At 43.8% G+C, this 19,828-nt stretch overlaps 1 protein-coding gene across 3 annotated transcripts in view; it reads left to right on the top strand.

The window, feature by feature from the left end:
- Positions 1-19,828, top strand: part of CORO6 (coronin 6) — a 328,718-nt gene that overhangs the window by 125,384 nt on the left and 183,506 nt on the right. For all 3 annotated transcript variants that reach the window (XM_085649228.1, XM_085649230.1, XM_085649229.1), the window contains exon 3: positions 7,393-7,515. In XM_085649228.1, the coding sequence (XP_085505354.1) occupies positions 7,393-7,515 (123 nt within the window). The remainder of the gene's footprint in view (positions 1-7,392; positions 7,516-19,828) is intronic.

Here is a 19,828-nt window from a genome sequence, read left to right as displayed (position 1 = left end):
CATCAAAGGTGCAGTTGCAGATAGATCCATAGAGACTGCATCTCCCAGAATGCTGCTTGGCTGCAAGTTTACACCAGGCAAAATTTGAGCACTTGTGAGGCCCCCGCACACGTTCTCAGGGTTATTCCCTGTATTGATCTGGGGCAACAGATCTTAGGATTCACATTATTGCTGCCCCCCTTGGGACACAGGGATTCAACCACTAATGGAGAAACAATTGGTGCGATCTGATCCTTACCGGATTGCCTCGCCGCAACAGCAGCTGGTGATAGAATCTCAGCATCAGCAGGACTCCGCGGAGTTTCACGAGAGGTGGCTTGCCGTGGTTTGAACATCGCAGGAACCGGAGGTAAGCCTGCATTCAGAGTCCGAGGTGCAACGCCATCCGAGCGTTTGCTTTTTGAGAGCGGAGAAGTTTGTTTCGCTGTGAGAGGTACCGATGCTGGCGGTACTGTGGCTCTTCCAGCTTTAGGAAGATTTCTGTTTTTCGGCGGCATTTTGGCGTTGTAACCCCCGAGACAGGTAACCAATTTGTAATGCTGGAGCCGTTGAGGGGATTTGTTGGTACAGTCTAGCGCCGCTAAGCTGTGTCCCGAAAAGCCGTGGGCTAAGAATACACGTCGTAATGCAGTCTTGCACAGCAGCCACCGAATCATCGCAGGCTCCCGCTTCGGTTTTCGGGGGTATAATCAGGCTAAATCAGGCTGCATCGCTGTTAGTTCTAGTGGTTCTAGTGGTCCATCCAGAGAGGGGGCTGGTACCGGCTTACTCGGCCAGGGAGACGGCCGCCATCTTGCCGCCAGAATTTGGAAACTCTAGGTGCACGATTTGTTAAATGTTGCAACAGAAGTTGGAAAGCACTGGTTTAGAATTTAGTGGCTTTTCTACAAAGGGTAATTAGCTCTACCACAGAATTTGTTTCAAAATCGGGTAAAGCTTGCCAAGGAGTTTGTGAAGCCTTCTCACATAATTACGAAAGCTTTGCGTGAATTTGGCAGTCTTTATCAAGAAATCTAGTTAAGCTTAGTATAAAATGTATTACTATTTGCCATAAGCAAGGTATGCCCTAAGATTTAGTCAATTTGTCACAGATTTTAGTAACTTTATCAGAGAATTGGTAAACCTTGCCACAAAATGTTATAAACATTGTCATCGAAGTTGCCAAACCTTATCACTTTATTTGGTATTGTCTGTGACATAATTTTAGAAACTGTGTCACAGAAATGAATAAGCCTTGTGATTGAATTTAGTACACCTTGCTAAAACTTTAGCAAGATTTGCCATTAAAATTAAGTAATGCTTAAAGGGTTCTAAACCTTGTAACCGAGCTTGATATGTTGTCACATAATTTGGTTATTCTTGTCACATAATTTACCACAGTGTACCACAGAATTTAGATTTCATACTACCAAGACTCATGAAATGCCATCCTGGTATTCTTCCCTTGCTCTTTTTGGTGTGTACTATTACTGTCTGTTCTTATTCACAATGTTTCTTGTATGTCAATGTCATGCTCTTGGAGCCCAGTCTTGCACTTTTATATCAAATAAAATAATAACATACTGCAGGCACGCGATATACATGTCTTTGGGATCGAATTCAGGTTTACAGGTGGCTTGCTGTCTATCAGAGTGGTGCAGGACATTGCGCCACCCTGATGGACTACCACCTGCCAAATTTAGAGATCACTACCGGATGAGTGGTGATATCTGTGGCTTCAGGGGAACAGCAATCACGTTAGCTATTCTGAAGGCACTACACATGTTCTGGGCCGCCTCTGTCTGTTATGTGGGCTTTCACCAATCTGTTTTGATGTTCTGACACAAACTCTCAAACCAGGAGTTTGTTGCTGAAAGATGAAACACTTATGATCCCCATAACCGAAGAAGTGTGAGTCCACATTTTTGTTTTCTCCCTGACCACCAAGTTTTTCTGGGCAGGAACAGACAGAAAAAAAATCTGACTGTATGCTTTAAATAGGGCAGGTGTTCTGAGGTCCTTAACTTGACAACGCTTTTTTTTTTTGGGCAGTGAGAGTTAATTGCCTGAATGAAAAGCCAGTGGCTTGTATGATGCAACCATGCATGCCTAAACCACGCATGCCTAAACAACGCGGTCTGAACCACAAACTGCATCTTTACCACACATGCCTTTGCAACAAATTTTGTTGTAAAGGCATAATTGCTAAAAGGATATGCGTGGTACATTGCACAACCCTGCCCCTTCGCCCTGCGCACAAACACCTGATACCCCAGTCCTGCAATCCACCCCGCCTCAGCCCTTAAAACTACCCTGAGCCCTGACATTTGGCCCCTGCCCAAAAAACTACCTCGACCCAGCTCATCCGTCCTAAGCCCTAAAACTGACCCCCAGCCCTGAAAACTGTACCTTTCCCTCCCCTCCACCCTGACGGCTAAAACTCTGCCAAAAACTACCAAGGCACCAGCACCACCGCCCTGAGCCCTAAAACCTGGCCCAAGCCCTGAAAACTACTCAGATCACCCCCCGCCCAGAGCCCTATAACCGACCCCCACCCTCAAAAACTACCCCCTCAACCCGGCCCCAGCCCCACTTACCTGACCGTGTCCCCTGGCTTCCTCTCCCGATCCTTCCTGTTCCTCTCCCCACCCATCCGCACATCCAGACCACTGACTGCCTTCACCACGCGTGTGTGTGGTTAAGGCATATGCATGGTTAAAGCTTAGGCAAGCGTTATTCTGCTTGCATGTAAACGGTACATGTGGCTCATCCCTCATCGTAAAGGCCGTTTCCCGAGCCAGCGTGGGCAGCCCAGTTTGAAAACTGACGGTCGCTCACTCAGAACAGACTAGACAGACTGAGGGTTTGGAGACCTGAATACTCTGTCGCGTTGTAGTGGGGTACCCTGTCCGCCAAACTCTGGATCAGGCTCTTAGTCTTGTTGCCTTTGTCAAACAATGCAGCAAGCCTTGCCATTGAACGTGATAAGCCATGTCAGGTAATCTGGTAAACGCTGCTAAATAATTTGGTTAATCTTTCGAGGCCCTATAATTTGGTGACGTGTGCCACAGAAGTTTCTTTGATGGGGCACATAATGTAGTGCTTCTTGCCATAGACTTTAAAGCACTCCATTGACGTTGGCAATCCGTGCCATGGAATTTGGTGGAGCTAGCTACAGGATCCACCCCAGGCCTAAACCAAGAGCTTTGGTGGTATACAGTGCGTTAATAGCATTCACTGACACAGCATCCTGTGCCCTGCAGAATCAATCAGAACACAAACACTGGCTCTGATGTGCCCCACAATCATTGGCAAAGCCAATAGGTCTGGCCTAGTAGAGCTAATGGCTTTGTCAACGTTTAATAGTCATAAAGCACTGTGGCTGTGGGGAGTATGACTAAAAGTAACTTTAAACAGCGCTATGACTCAGCTGTATCATAGTGTTTTTTTTTATTTCATCCCCTCCCCCCCAAGGCAATACTGAGGGAGGGAGGACCGGAGACAACAACATAGGTCCGGGTAGGAATAAAAAGAAGCGCTGCGAGGTGGCTAGTGCTGACTGCGTTGTAGTACTTTTTTTTGTATTACTTCCCCGAGGCAACATGGAGGGAGGTAAAATGGAGTGAGGGAGGGAGGGGCTGGGGGCAAGCAGATGCACAATAGAGTGTGGGAAGAAGGAGCAGGGGTGAATAGACAGTCTGTAGAGGGTGGGAAACTCTGGGGGCAAACTGATGAACAGGGACTGAGAGAGGAACACGATTGGTGGATCAATTCACTTGGGCGAGTGCTTAAACAAAAATGAAAAAATATCCTTGCAAAAATGAGCAATGGAAGGGCACAAGTAATGCTTCCATGCTTTAGGGGAGGGACAAACACACTAAGAGGAAGGAAGCCTACGAAAGCTGACCAATAAAAAGTAAGCAATGAGAGTGACAATGAAGCCAACCAATGGTAAGCAAGGGGTGGCTTCTAAACACCTTGTAATATAACAAAAGGCCTCGCAAGAAAGGGCCCATGCCTTGTCTTAGGCGAGACCTAAAAGTGGCACTGCTGATTGTTTTGTTACTATGGTGATCCTTGTTGCCGCGTGTGCGTGCGCAGAGACACAGATACACACCAGACATTTCTTGTTAAACCTTCGTTACTCCGTTTAGGGTGGTTTCAGCCTTTTTCAGAAACAGTTTACATTCCCGCCTCTCACTTGCCTACATCATGCGTGAATTCTCAGCTGCCTCGGGGCCTGGCTTTGTGGAGGGGGTGTCGTGACATCAACCCCCAGATCCACCTCTGCTCCCCGCTCATTGTCCCTCTGGAATAGGGTGACCAGAATTTAAAGCCAAAAACTGGGACATTTCACAAAAATCGAAGAAGGACTCAAATTTTACTTCAAGCGAGCGCACAGAATGACAGCGCTCCTCAGCAGAGAATTACTAAATAGGCAGTAAGAACATACATAAAATACAATTTTTGAACCCAGTAGCTTGCCTGTTAATTAAATTACTTTCTTGAAACAACTACCAACTATCCCTGCTTTGTAACACATAAAAAGACACCTCCCGACGTTTTCAGTCGACCCACGATTGGACCGCGCGTTTCACAGAACACTGTGTGGCTCTCTGTACTGTAATGATTGATGGCATGGAAGATCGGGGTGCTTTAACGGAGCTGTGTCCTCGCCTCTACGCTGGCCTGGATAGGGAGCAGAAAGCTGGGGGCCCTCATCTCCAGCCCTGCCCCTTCATGTCACATGTCAGTGCATTGTGGGGCTTGCAGTCTTTGTGTGGTTCAGTTGAACCCACTGGACTGTGAGGACTGAAAAACAATGATTTGTAAGAGGAAGGTTGGGGAGCGGAAATGATGTGTCCTTGTGTCTTTGAATCAGATTACAGTAAGCTTACGGTGGGGGCATGAACATCAAAATATCAGGGGAAGCGGAAGTGACATCACATGCCATTTGACCTTTACTTTCACTCATACACACATGCTAAAACACATACACACACTCTCTCACATAAAGAAACTCTCTCCCACAAGCATGCATGCACCAATATACATTTGAATGTATTTTACAGTTACCTCAGCTGCCAGCGGGAGTCATAGTCCAGCTAATTGTACTCCATTCTTTATTACACTAATAGTGAATCATAAAATATAACATAACATAATATAATATATGATTCACTATAACATAACATAATATAATATATGATTCACTATAACATAATATAATATATGATTCACTATAACATAATATAATATATGATTCACTATTGGTGTAATAAAATAAAATTGCCTAAAAACAAGGAGACTGGAGCCCCAAACAACGTCCATAAGTACAAGTTTCCCCTGTCTTCCTGGCACTGATTTTGCCACCTCTGAAGCCAGGGGTCGCAAAGGCAGTGCCAGTGGTCGCAAGGGGCAATCCAGGGGTCGCAACTACGACCCCTGGCGACCCCTAAATGACGTCCATGGGGTGGGGTGAATTTAGCAACGCAGTGTTTGATGCTGCGCTGCTGTTTTGGTAGAGCGAGGGTGCTGCCAGTCCAGAGAAGGAGGTGCCTTGACCACTGTGGATGGATTGTGGCTCTGCTGGCAGAGCCGGAGGAAAGAAGAGGCCGGGAGGGGGCTGGGGACATTTACTGTATGACTTTGAGCCGAGAGACTTCACTGCAATTCTTTTTGGAATTGAAACACGTGACCTTCGGCTACGTTCAGGTCTCTGCATGAGGTGTGATATTAGCCCACTCGGTGTTCTCTTTGTGGTTGTCTCATGTTACCTAATGGATACATAGAATGGTCAACAACCCATTGAGCTTTGTCACTGAGTTTGGAAACAGTGACCTACACGGTTCCTTACAACACACACATGCACTACACAACACCCCTGCAGTTTGTGCAGTCACGCACTGAGCTTTCTATCTTGGATTAGGACCTGTGACCTCTAGAATAAGCAATAACCTGCAGTAGGTATATTACCCAACTGAGCTATCTCGCTGGGCCATTCTTCTACGCCTATTCGTTGTCCTTCTTCTCTTGCTATGTCTTCCATGGCATGTTTTTTCTCTCCTTCCACCTTATATGTCCTTTGTGAACAGTTTCACGGGGGCGGTTCATTGCATTCTTGTTAAGAGTAATACATAGTGCTGTAAGGTGGCAGGGTTAGAGAAGAAGAAAAACACATGGGCCAGGCAGTACTTAATTTGAGCCGGTGGTTTCCTGTGCTCAGGCACGGCGCTTAATATTCAACACTGACTCTTGTGACAGCCTGCCACAAGGTGGCGCTGTCTGACTAATTTAGAGATGGCCACAACAGTTAATTATTAATTCAATATTTAATTAAAAAATGACTATTACCTGCTGCCCAGGCCATTCTTATGGCTTTGGAGGCCTGAAATAGTATGAACTGGACTGAATTTCTAGGAATGTGATAGTTAGTCGTTGTTTTTACAATTTTTGGCAGCATGACAGGAGCAATTTGTGGTGCAAGTTGCAGTGGCTTCCTGACTAGAGACCTGGCACTTATTTTTTTTTTACAAATTAAGCACTGGTCAGGGCAGGGGCCATAATGGCACCAGGCTAGGAGGCCATGATGGATTTGATGGTCTTGTCTTTGTCTGAAATCTTTTTCTACTTACTAGGCCCTTGCGCCGTGGGACATGTGATGTGCGCTGGATTTGCAACTCATTTTTGAACTAAAGTACATTAGTGTTCCAAAGTTGCTTAAGCTAAGAATCGCGGTGCTCTGCAGACCAAAAGTGATCTGCAGGTGCTATTTAACTCTGAAGTGGAGAAGGATCAGTATCCAGTTTGTAAAACAGTCTCAATTGAGCCAAATCGCGAATCTGATGACAAAAGTGACTCTTCTGTGAGACACAATCCGGCACGAATAAGATGACTTGAAACTTGGTGTACGTCTTTTTAATGCAGTTCAAAATGGAGCAGAATTAGTCTCACCTCTGAAATGCTTGGCAGTATGTGCGACGCGCCATCGCCGGGCCGGTGTGCACGCTGTACCCGTATAAAACACCGTAGTCACGCGAGTTACATATTGCAGCGCCGCCATCCCAGGTGGAAACAAGCAACAGAATCACACTGATATCCACGTCACACCTATAACGATGTAAAGAAACCTAGATTGGCCTGTTCTGTTTTGGGCCACATTAGGAAACACGGCAACTGTGCTTAAAATTAATAAATAAATGCGCTAGCATAAGTGCAGGGTCCTGAAAAGGCGCTCGGCCTGGGGAATAATGACCCCTCGGAGCCACCGTCGGATGGGGCCCGGCCGTCGTGAGTTTTGTATAGGCGGGTTGGCCTGGGATCAAACTGCTGCAACTGTGCGTGATCTCAGGGTTCTAAAGCTCATTCATTCAGCGACCCGTCCACTCATAACCTTTCCTTGTCTCCCTACAGACCGGGCGCGTGGATAAGAATTACCCCATGGTCAGCGGGCACACGGCTCCAGTGCTCGATATCGACTGGTGCCCGCACAATGACAACGTCATCGCCAGCGCCTCGGACGACACGACAGTCATGGTAGGTGCTGCTTCGAGCCTGGTTCAAGGTTGGCATCACGATGTTACTCTGTATGACTTTCTCTTCTGTTTGTTTCGCTCAGCTATGTTACATTACGTAAGACGTTGTACAATGTTTTGAATTCTATGCCATGTTACGTTATTCTGTGCTGTAGTTCAAGATCACACAAAGTAACAGGCGCGAACAGGTACGGCACGTTACACTTGGGGGAGGGGGGTCTTTGGCGCTATTAACCAATAAGATGTTTATTGTTGCCTAAGTCAATAGTACTCTTTTTATCGAAATTGATAGGATGAAATAGTTTGAAGAGCTTCTGGAATTCGAATATCTAATCATGGAGTCAGACACAAATACTATGCAATATGATGTGATTTTATATTACTTTATGACGTGCCGCATTCCGCTCCAAAGCCACATCACGTGTTGATGCTGGGTCAGCACTTGAGGAGAAGCGAAGGTTAATGTAAGCGCGCGAGAGCGGGAGGGAATATCTAAGTCTGCCAAGAAGGATGCTACGTTTCCAGGCAGGATGTGCCTGAGTGGGCCTTTCGGCAGCACGGGAAAGCCAGGCTATCTTTAGCACGAGGTGACGTGCCAGTGCTTGAGTTGGTCTCTCCGGGCATGAGACAACACTTTCTGCTAAATATACAAAGTAAGGGGATGGCGAAATGGCTAAGTGTGGACTATGAATAGGCCCCGCCGTGCATGCTGGGAGCGAGCGTGCAACCAATGGCATGGAAACTGCTCTTCCCCGGGCCTCATGGGAACCAGAACTGGCCACGACACACGCATGCACGCAGACCTGCACGCGAGCAGGTCTTTAAAAAGAAAATGTATATAACCTGTCTCATCAGTGTGGCATGGCAGCCAGTGGCTTAACCAAACTTGAGGGCCTCCCCCTGCAAAGTACATGAAGCTGGCCCCCAGACTCTGGACCCAGTTAGAAGCTCTCAAGCCAGGGGCCCAGTGCCGGAGGGGGGCCCCTGGAGCTTGCCCCCTCCTCCCTCCGCCGTGGAGACTATTGTTACGCCACTGATGGCAGCATCAGTTTTAAAGAATTTCAAAGTCATGTTAACTTTGTAAATACTTCTTAATTTTTATTGGAATATTAGCTAGCTTGTCAGGATCTTGGTTTATTGAAATTAGGCATTGGAGACATTTTAATTATGGCAGAGTTATCTGAGTAATTTGATTATTTTATGCATTACTCTTGTGATGCAAAACGTATCATAAGTATATGATTACGTCAAATTCAGTAATTAAGAGTAATTTGGGGCAACATCCTATCGCAGGAGCACAGGAACAACAAACTAAGAGAGAGTGGGTTGTTGCAGGCTAATGCTGTTCATTTCCTGTAGCGTTTAATACTATTTGCTTAGCTCAAAATGCTTTCTCAGGCCTATTTTGGACGTGAGGATGCATTTTGCACTAAGAAAATTGTGCTAAATGCTTTATTAGGCTTCTCACATAATTACAAGTAGATTTGCGGCAATTACGAGTAATTACGCTTGAGGGAATTATGCCAGGTACATCCACCCCTAATTGAAGCATTCTTCTGTTCCTCTCAGCAGTTATGGATTAATTTATTTTGACTTTCTCTATTTCTATTCAATTCCAAGTTGCGTTTTAGGAGAGACACAGGTGAAGCTCTGCTCTGAAGGCCTTGACAATCACATACACAACACATACACATCTGGAACTCAAGCGCAACACAGATTCATACAATTTAGACACAACTGAAATATGAACGGAATTGAGATGTGAAGCGATATGGCCACTTCACAGAAAAGTTTATATACAAAAAACAGGTTTTCGCTTTTACCGTTGGTAAATACTCAGATATAGCGGCTTCATAAAAGGGTGCTCCTCACCGGTTTTTATGAGATCATTAGGAGAGGAATATATTTTGTTACTGTCCTGAAGAAGGTGGTTTTATTCTACACAACCAACTACAACGCGTCAATGCTTTGTGTTTGTTAAATTTGTGAAACATTGAATCACATTTTCATAAGAAATTGGTTTCTGCAATTTGGTGTTCTTACGTATTCTCACAAATTAACTTGATTTTATGACAAATGTGATTGTCTTATGTGTTGTCACTCCCATTTTTATATTGCATTTTTATGATTTTATGTATATGTTTTTACATTGATTCTTGTGCTTAATTGTGATAGATACATTGAAAAATTGAATATTTTTTATTAAAAGTGGAGATATGAGTATTTCGGTATTCCGTGGAGTTCTCAGCTTTTTCAAGACTGAGTGACTGTTTGTGAACAGATTGCATGCTGAGCAGTTGATTTGAGTGATAAGTGAACCCCAAGGGAATTATAAGTTTGACTAACAAGGCAGGCGTAGATCCCACAATAGTAATGTTTTGTAAAACCGTGACCAAAGAAAACAAGCATTGACAAAGCCAAAAGACTGGCAACCAATGCAGACTAATTGGCTTCACCAATGTTTGTTTGATTTTGTCTCAAAATTACATAGATTAACCTGTGACCTTAATGATGTAAGTAGAATTCATGTCAATATTATTAATACATAATACTCAGGAGACTGTAATTGACATTTAAAGTTATGCAGTTATTTTCTTTTTATACATGTTTTAGTATTGGAACTCACTCATGATAAAAGCAGAATGGCATACGTAGCATTTGATGTCTTATTCCAGGCAACTGGTGAGGCTGCAAGGGGACTGCAGGACAAGGGCACTTCTGTCACAATACTTCATCAGCCTTCTAGCTTTGCTCAGAAAGTGAAAGCGAGATGACAGACACTCTTGCCGAGCACTCCTTTGTTTTTGTTTTTTTGAGACTATCTAGTTGCTATAGCTACAGTTTCCTTTCAGCTGCAAACATTATTGCCTTATATCTGTATCTGCAGTTGTCTTGTAGCATTCGATCTAAAATGATACACTTCATATTGTTAAACAATATTGTTAAATGGTACTGTAACCAAATCATATTGAATCTAACAGGCATAGAGACTTGCAATCCTTGCAAACTCTGCACATGAAAACATAACATGGCATAAACCATACATGCAGATCCTCTGAGCGTAATATGCTATTCATCAGCATGGTTGAAAGAGGGAAGGAACAGCATGACTAACTCGTGGGTTCCTCTCTCTTGAGTCATGGCCATTGCCCACTCTCAACAACGGTAATAAAGTTCAAATTACACTCTGTGTATCAAAGGTTACAGGGACGTTATAGTTAGGCTCAGATTTTACACACACAAAACTTAGTTCAACAGTTATAGTTATCTCAAGTAACTAAAACTTGTGCCCTAAGGTAACTATAACTCGAGACCTCACCATGCACTGCTTATTACCCACATATTACATCACTCACAACATCTTCTATGACATCATTGATATCGTTGCAACATTTGCAGTGAAATTATTGATAAGAAAACTGTGCATAGCTGGGGCGCGAGTTATATTTACCTTAGGGCACGAGTTATAGCTACTTGATCATCCCCCAATGAGTAAAGGTGGCCACGCGCCCCCCCTTCTCTGAGTCAATTTTGGCCCCGGGGATCTTATCAGAGGCATCTACTCCATGTGGGCGGAGGAGCGTCGCCCCACTGCTTTCTTGCAATGCGAAAAGCATAAACATAAAATGGTATTATAAAAACCATTTTATGTTTCTGCTCTTGCACTGCGAGAAAGCAGAAGGGTTTGGTTGGGGGTGAGCGGGTGGGCGGTCCTGCTCTAGGGCAGGGGAGGAGTTGCTTGCCCACTTTGAGGGCGCTGACTGTTTGGTCACCCCAGGGCCGACCAAACCAGTCATACACACTCTGCCTTTTGTCCATGTAGGCTGCATGCAGCCTACGTGGAGAAAATGACCTCCCCATAGACGCCTGTGTGCTCGGAGTCCCAACCAATCACAATGCTGCCATTGCAGCATTGTCATTTGCTTACGGGAGGGAGAGGGAGGCTGCCTGCTTTCTGTGAGGAGCAGAGAAGCCGAGACGACGCGAGACCGGACCGGCAAAGGTAAGTTAACTTTTTTTTTCAATTAACCCCCCAGCGCGACCCCCTGTCCCCCACCCCACACCCGTGAGTCATGCCGGCCGTGGCTGGTTCTTATCCCCCTGGACATGAGCCAACAAGGATGGGTGCCCTGTTGCCCACCCAGGTCACCCATGATATCCTAGTTGGAGGTACGAGGGGAGCTCCAAGGCCCCTGTGGCCACAGTTTGCTACCCGCATCCTACGGGAGCCTGCATTGCTCCTGCCTACAGGGAGCAGCTAAAAATGTTGGCGGGAGAAATATTCAGATCTGATTCCCTGCCCGCATCACCATGGGCAGGGAAACACATCTGAAGTCCTCTCCCAGCTGGCGCAAGCATTTTTAAAGCTCCTGCCAGCTGGGGTGGACTTTGTGTTTGCTCTTGCCTGGTGGGAGCTTTGAAACATCTCTAGCAAAGCAAGAGGAAACACAGGTTCACTGCCAGTGTGAGCAGGGAAACCACTATGTACCGGGGTTGTACACCCAGTGACATAGCAGGAGCCAGCCCTGGGCTCCCTATTAACTATAACTAAGTTTAACCTTTGCTTTTTTCATTGATACAGGTATGTACTAAATGTACTGGAAAAAGCAAAGGTTAGTGTAACGTTATAGTTAGGTGAACATTTCAGTGACAACATGTTTTAAAGTTTAAAAAAAAACACTGACATTTACCAGTTATAATTATCTCTAGAAATTGACAAGCTATAGTTATCTCTAGTAACTATAACTTATGCTCTAGAGTAACTATAACTCGCTTCCCCGCCATGCATAGTCTTGTCATCAATGATGTCATTACATCATGTTGCAGTCATATTACCAATGACGTCATAGATCATGTCATGAGTGATTTAATATGTGGGGTAATTAGCAGTGCATAACTAGGATGCAAGTTACAGTTCATTTAGGGCATGAGTTATAGTTACTAGAGATAACTATAACTTGTCAATTTCGGTATTTATTTAGCTTTAAACGTTACGCTGTCACTGAAAGTGGATCTCTAAGGTTATTTTAATGTAATGTAAGATATAATTACAATTCCTAAATATAAAGTCACTTTCAGTGAATTTCTTGTATTTTTTTAAAGATAAAGTTACATTTTATTATGGTACGTAACACCAACTCCGCATCACGTATGGCTAAAGGACATGTGCAGCACAGAGCCAAACGTTAGTTTTTTAAAATTAAAATAAAGCCAGCATGTTGTTGAATGATTCTTTTAACATTTTCCAGCCCACAAATCATAATAACAATCACAAGAGGCCCTTGCACTCCAACTTAAAAGCATAGAACTCCAGCGAAGAGTGTTTTCGAAAAATATGGTAAGTTCTCTGGGGGTCATGGATTCAGTGACCCAGGAGACTTACTGTTTTTTTAAAATGTTATTTGGGGGCTGCTGCACTCCCTGCAACCCCCCACTACATTAAAAAAAAGTTTGGTGGTGGGCCTGCTCCTTCCATGGACATCACCAAGCTAAAAGAACACAATTAAAGAGCCCTTGCAGGGCAATATGTGGTGATTCTTAAAGGAGCAGCGAATAATAAATCAGATGCTGCTGCCGCTGATTTATTATTCATGTGTTTATTTTTGGATGTCCCGGTGCCCACCTCGGACACCCTTTATTATATTTATTAGGAAGGGGACGTGCTATCCGCCTCCCTGAGCCTTTATTGGCCCCAGAGACCTCATTCTCTGGAGTCTTACTCATTTATCAAAGGGAGGTGGGCGTTTGGCTCTCCACCCCGAGCCTCTATGGACCACAGGGCTGTTTCCCTTTTCATGGAGAGGGGCCACATAGCCCCCTTCCCAAGACTCTACGGGCCCGAGCACCCCAACCCTTTGGGCCTTATTATGTTCTAAGGGGGAGGGAAGTGCGGTCCGACCCTCCTCCAAGTGCCCTGATGACCCTGTCCCCATGGCCCTTTTTTTTAGGGGAGGGGGCATGCGGCCGCCCTTGCCAAGCCTTTATGATCCTGGGGACCCCATCCCCTGGGGCCTAATGTGGGAGACCCAGTGCCCACTCATGCCACCCACAAGACACATCATTGGAGCCCACGGGGGAGACCCAGGGCCCCTGTGGTGCCGCTGACTCCTGCATGCACCCATCCTGGGTTCAGCAGGAGCTGGAATTGCATCCACCTCAAGGTATTTTTCACATCTTCCGCTGGGTGGTAGCAATCTGACTTTTCCTGCCGGCACTCTTGCAGGCAGGGAAAATGTGTACGGGGCGTGGCCTTCTTGGGACACCAAAGTGAAGCCGGTTCTGGGGGATGAGGTCTCTGGGGCCTTAAGATGCTCGGGTGGTGGGCTATACTCCCACCTCCCCTTTAATGATTAAGGCAGTCCCCCGGTGATGGGATCTTCTGGGGCCGTAATCAGCTCTGGCAGGGAGCCCCCCCCTTCCCTTTCAATAGTATGCCAGGCCTTGAGGATGGGGTTGTAATTAGCTCGGGGAGTGGGGACTGCATGCTTAGATCCTCTTTGAATATTATGCCAGGCCTCGGTGGATGGGGTCCTGGGGCCGTAAGAGCTCAGGGAGGGAGGCAGCATGCCTCCTTTCCCTTTCATAATGATTTAGTGCCCTGGGGGATGAGGTACCCGGGCTGCAATTGGCTGAGAAAGGGGGAGGGGGCACACACGCCTCCCTCCCCATCATGTATTTTAATTGACCCCGTTCCCTGGCCTACCCCAGGGGTAATTTTACTTTTAAAAAGTAATGGTTGCCATTTTGTTTTTTTTCTCCATGATTCTGCAGGAGCACCGCAGGATTGTGTAAAAAAACAAACAAGCAAGGGCTTGGGGGGTGGGAGGGTAGGGTATCCCTACCTTCCACTTTCATATAGTTCTAGCCCCTTGATATACCTCCATAAACAAAATTGTTGTCCAGAGATTTTCATTTTTGATTTGTGTTTTTGTATCATTAGAAAAGTTATTTAGCTTGGGTAGCTATTGCTAATCCGGGCCGAATTTTTCTGGACGACATTTTTAAAAATGGCGGATGTGTTACAGTAATGATGTAATATTTCGGGAACCATGAGATCTATCTACTTCATTTTGGTGTCAACACATAGGTTTAGGGGCTCAAGTAGTCTTACAGAGACAGAATATAACTCCTCAGAGCAACCTTTCCAAAACTTTCCAAAATGGCGGCTCTATAATGATGTGTTTTAGCCATCATATTGATAATTTATTTTAATATTGGTTTTGTTTCAGGTTTTTTGTTGATTCAAATTTGTAAACATGAGCAAAGCAGGTGGTAGCAGAGTAGCTTTACCTCCCGACAAAGTGTTGCTAACTACAAAATCTGAGGACTACTGCAACAAAGAAAAATGTGTCATATGCAAACCTAATCGAAAGAAAAGCTAACATCAACTGCGGCTGGACTGAAGAGAGTTCAAGATGCTGCAGAAATACGGCAAGACGAAGTTCACAAAGGATTGAAACCGATTCGTGAAGAGGATCAAATATTTTATCATTGTAACAACATGTGCTACAAGTCGTAAACAATGGAAAAAAGCCTGGAAAAAACGAATAAAAAAATAGCAGGAACCAGTGAATCATAAGACTCCAAGTCTTCTGAGAAAGTGACGACAACCAAACTCAATGCTAATCCACTTAGAAGATCGATGGCTACCCCTCATCTACCTCCAACCACTCATCAGAAAGCAGAGGATTTTCAAAGTGGTATCTGTGGTTTAGCGCCAAAAGGATTGATGAAAGAACAAAGTACAGAGTATGTGAGTCTAAAAGGGCAAGCATGTTTTTTATCTGCAGCTAGTTTCTTTCAAGATGAACTTTTCAGCCGAGTAGCTGATCTAAACAGCAAGGTAGATGTATTTGCAGCGGATTTGTATGCCCACCCAAACTGCATGCGCGCATGCATTCGAGAATATGATGTACAATGAGCTCTCAGAAGTAAAGTAACCACCAGCCTTCAATTAAGTTAATACTCTTTGAAAAAGCAAATTACGTTTTTACAGCCACTCTTGAGTGCTGGCTATGGGTTCACACTCAACGAGATCAGAGCAGTGGCAGACGGCATGGATCGCGGGTGGGAGATTGGGTTGGGTGGAGCGGGAGGAGGGTGGGAATGGAAATGTTTTGTTAAAAACTCACCTTATTGCAGCCGTGTCGCTCGTCCATGTCAGGACTCAGGAACCAGGAACCAGCCAGGCTCCTCTGACCAATCACAGTGCTGCAATGCAGCGTTGTGATCGGTCTGAGCTCCGTGTTTTGATGCTCAGCTAGGAACAGGGAGCCTGGGCATGTTCTCACGCAGGATGTAATGCAGCCTTAGTGGAGAACAGGGAAAGTGCGCATGACTGTTTGTCCGGCCCAAGAGGGCCAGCCAAACAGTCATATGCACTTAAGAGTGGTCAAACCACCCCTCCTTTGCCCTGCTGCAGGAACAAATAAAATGATAATAACGTTCAGTTATTATCATTTTATTTTTCCTTTAGTTATACTGCTGAAAAGCAGTGGGCCAACGCTCCTTCGCCATAGCGGAGGAGCCGCCACTGGATCAGATAAATAATGGTCAAGATTGATGAAACTGTATAGATCCGTAATAATATAATTAAGACTTTTCTGGTGAGGATGTACAATTACAGAATTTGTTTTTGTCAGTCTGAACCGACAGGCTTATGCTGTGCTGTGCAAATGTGCTGTTTTTTCCAAATCATGTTTTATGAATTACATCATGTCAAAAAGAAAACTCTGCTGCACATGATGACTGACCAAACAATCTATGACAAGTGCAAAAGTTGCGAGCTAATCACTTCAATTAATAGGATTGGTGTATCAATAAGTAATAATGACATAATATGGAGCAGGAACTTGTTAGCAGCTCATGCTGTAAAATCTTGAGAATCCAACAGCACACCACTTCCAAGTCACTTTACCAGGAAATTAATTAGAATTGCTGCTCATGATAATTTTGATTTTGAAGATAGCTCTTCTTTATGTGGAACATTGAGCACACATGCTACTCAAGACTGTACCAATGAAGTAGCTGCTGGAAAACAAGCTGTGTCAGCTGTAGGCATAAACAAATGAAGCTGCAAACTTATAACCCAACTGCGTTGCCAATGCGTGCAAAATCACTACAAGCCATCAACATGTCCCAGTCTAACAGAAAGTTTCTAAGTGGCTGATGACATGGATCTTCTTCTACCTGATGCTGTGGTCCGCAAAGCTGAGCTAACTAAATTTATATTGCTTATTCGGTGCGGATTGTAGAATGAAGAAAAGGCAGTTCCTCCGTGTGTTGGAATTCATGCTCTGATCTCCCAGAATACCGTCCCACTGAAGAAAGTTGGGTTTTTAAGAGTAATACCATCTCCAGTCACAAAGTACGCAACAGTATACACAGCTCTAAAAAAATTCCAAAGTGTGTGTGTGCTCAGCTTGAAAACCAGCCTATCCTGCCAATTGTCTGCGATGAAGGTGTTTTCTGTATTGTAGCTGACATTTACAGGAGCAATCCAGTAGAGTTTGATGCACTTTATCAAATGATGGGCATTTTCCACATGGCAAAAGTTGCGTTGCTGTGTGCAGGAAGTTATCTCAGTGGATGTGGCATAGACGATGCACTTATTGAGGCTAAAATCTTTGGAAGTAAAACTGTCCAATCAGTCTTGAGCAGAACTCATTATGTTTGTTCGTTACAAGGTATGCTCCTTATAGCTGAGGCTATAGAAACATTGCGATGGAATACTTTCTGGAACAAAAATGACAAATTAGGTTTTGCATATATTATCTCAGATGTGTACAAGGCACAGGGTGCACTTCATTCAAAAGACATAATGCAAAGCCAGACAATGTTCAGTACACTCAGTTCAAAATCAGAAAACCTGAAAACCAAGTTCGTAGAGTTTGTCAAAGAATGGGAAAAAAACTCTGAACTTTGCAAATGTTTTAACAATGACAGCTCTAGTGAAAAACTTGGTACATGCTGATTGGGAAGGTGATTGAGAGCTGCACATGAAGACTGTGGAGTCACTGATTACCGTGTTTCATGAAATCGATTGCATAAACTACCTGAGATATGGGTCCTGGTTTTTTGAAATAGTGAAAAAGCTAGAGGTCAAAAAAAGGTATCTCACTATAGAAAATTAATCCAAAGGCATTTTGTGGTGAAAGACAGAGAGGTAAGGTTCAATGCTGTATCTCCAGATATAAAACTGGAACAGACGATCCAGAGATCATAGAAAAGCACCAAGGGAATTGTTGGTTAGACAAGTAAAAGGGAATGTGTTGCTCAATGGCATCTAGTTTATCATAAAGTTCTTTCTATTTGCAATGTTTTCAGAGAGATGACAAATTCAAACTTAATGGACCATCATGAAACTGTTCCTCATCATAAACTTGTGGGAAAGAGAGGGGAACGTTTTAATAAACATGTTGACAGCCTTCTTCATTTCATGCAGCAGCAACGAGACCCCTTTAAAATGACTGAGCGTGTGCAACCACACAACTTTGTCACTAAACAATATGTGGATAACGATATAAAGGCACGTCTACTGAATGTCCTAGAAGATGGATCGAAACTATATGCAGAACTGAATCAGGAGAGATTTGTATTGAAAAAAATAAACTGTTTGACATAATCACTAAAGCTAAACTTCCACACTTTAATTGCCATAATTAGAGTTTCTTCCAACTAACCACTTCAAAACAGGTTACAAAAAAACAACTTTTACAAGCATGTAGAGAGATGAATGTAGAAAAGAAAGGGGTGGATTTATCAAGGACATTCTGTTGCATGATCTTCTTCCAACAAACGCATTATTTGATGGAGATGCAGCAACCAAATCAGTGAAGCACACGCTCGTACAAGAGCTCAAAAAAGAACTTTCACCTGAAGAATTTCAATTCAAAAAGGTGTCCTCATAGGAAACTGATGTTGTTGTGCACTATATGTCACAATTGCAAATGGTCAATATTTCATCCATGCAAAACTTAGGAGAGGTCGTAAAACAGATATCAAAGGCTGTGTGCACCTTGCAAGAACTGCACATTGTCTTTGACAGTTATCTTGAACTATCTGTCAAAGAATGTGAAAGAATCAGACAAATGTCTACAAGTGGAACAATTAACCTTACCTGAATCAAAAATCTGACACCTATACCTGTGCAACTTGATAAATTCTGGTCATCCACATCGAACAAGATGAACTTGGAGATGTTAACTCATCAAAACATTGCTGATGCTTCAGTGAACACAGAATTTCCAATTATTATAAGTGGGATGATTGTCAATAAGTAGTTGGTGCCTGCAGAGATGTAGTCAAAAGGTACGGGCCATATTGTTCAAGAACTTAACAACAAATTGTAGGAAGCTGATCTTCGTGATGTGCCACATGTTGAGTGAGCTGTTCAAAATGGTTCCAATTGAGTAATTGTACTGTCAAATGACACAGATGCTATTATTGTACTACTTAAATTTGTTGCAATGTTCATAAGTCAAGGATTGTCAGAGTTATGGATACATTATGGAACAGGCGAGACAAGACACTTAATCCTGCTTCATATTCTGTTCAAGAAAATTGTTCCAGAGATGCCCAGTGTTCTTATCGAGGCACATATTCTCACAGTAATGACACTATGAGCAAAATTGGAACAAAGCTTGGAGCTTTAACTGCAGAACTTGTGAAGTTTCTAAAAGGATTTGCTGAGACAGAAGAAGAATGTGACTTTAAAGACATAGAAAAATACATTGTGGGTGTGTGGAAAACAAGTTCTGACTTTCACACATTTAACGATCTTCAGTACAGTGAGTTCAAGAGAGAAGTCCTGCTAAGTGACCTTCCATCAATGTCATATTCAGTGATGTCATCAGTGATGTCATTTGAGATGTCATCAGTGATGTCACTGACCATGTCATGGTGATGTAATATGTGATGTCTTCAGCAGTGCATTGCGGGGGCACGACTTATAGTTAGCTGAACTAACTATAACGGGGGAATTTCACTGGTTTTGTACGAGTGCAATGTCCAACTAACTATAACTTTCCCTAAACCCTATGGTTTTTTCAGTGAATTTCTAAGGTTTTTTAAATGCTAATTTCTAACTATAACTTTCCCTAAAACCTATGGTTTTTTTAGTGAATTGCTAAGGTTTTTTAAATGCTAACTTCTAACTATAACGTGCCTGAAACCTATGTTTTTTTCAGTGAATGTATATATATATATATATATATATATATATATATATATAGAGAGAGAGAGAGAGAGTCCCGGAGTCCTGTAATAGCCACCCTAAAATTTTTGTTCATGTTGCAGGCAGCCAATGAGAGTGC

Source organism: Triturus cristatus, chromosome 3_2 (assembly GCF_964204655.1).
Source record: "Triturus cristatus chromosome 3_2, aTriCri1.1, whole genome shotgun sequence".
NCBI lineage: Eukaryota > Metazoa > Chordata > Amphibia > Caudata > Salamandridae > Triturus > Triturus cristatus.
Note: the sequence above shows the minus strand (reverse complement) of the source record. Positions and strands in the feature narration are given on the sequence as shown.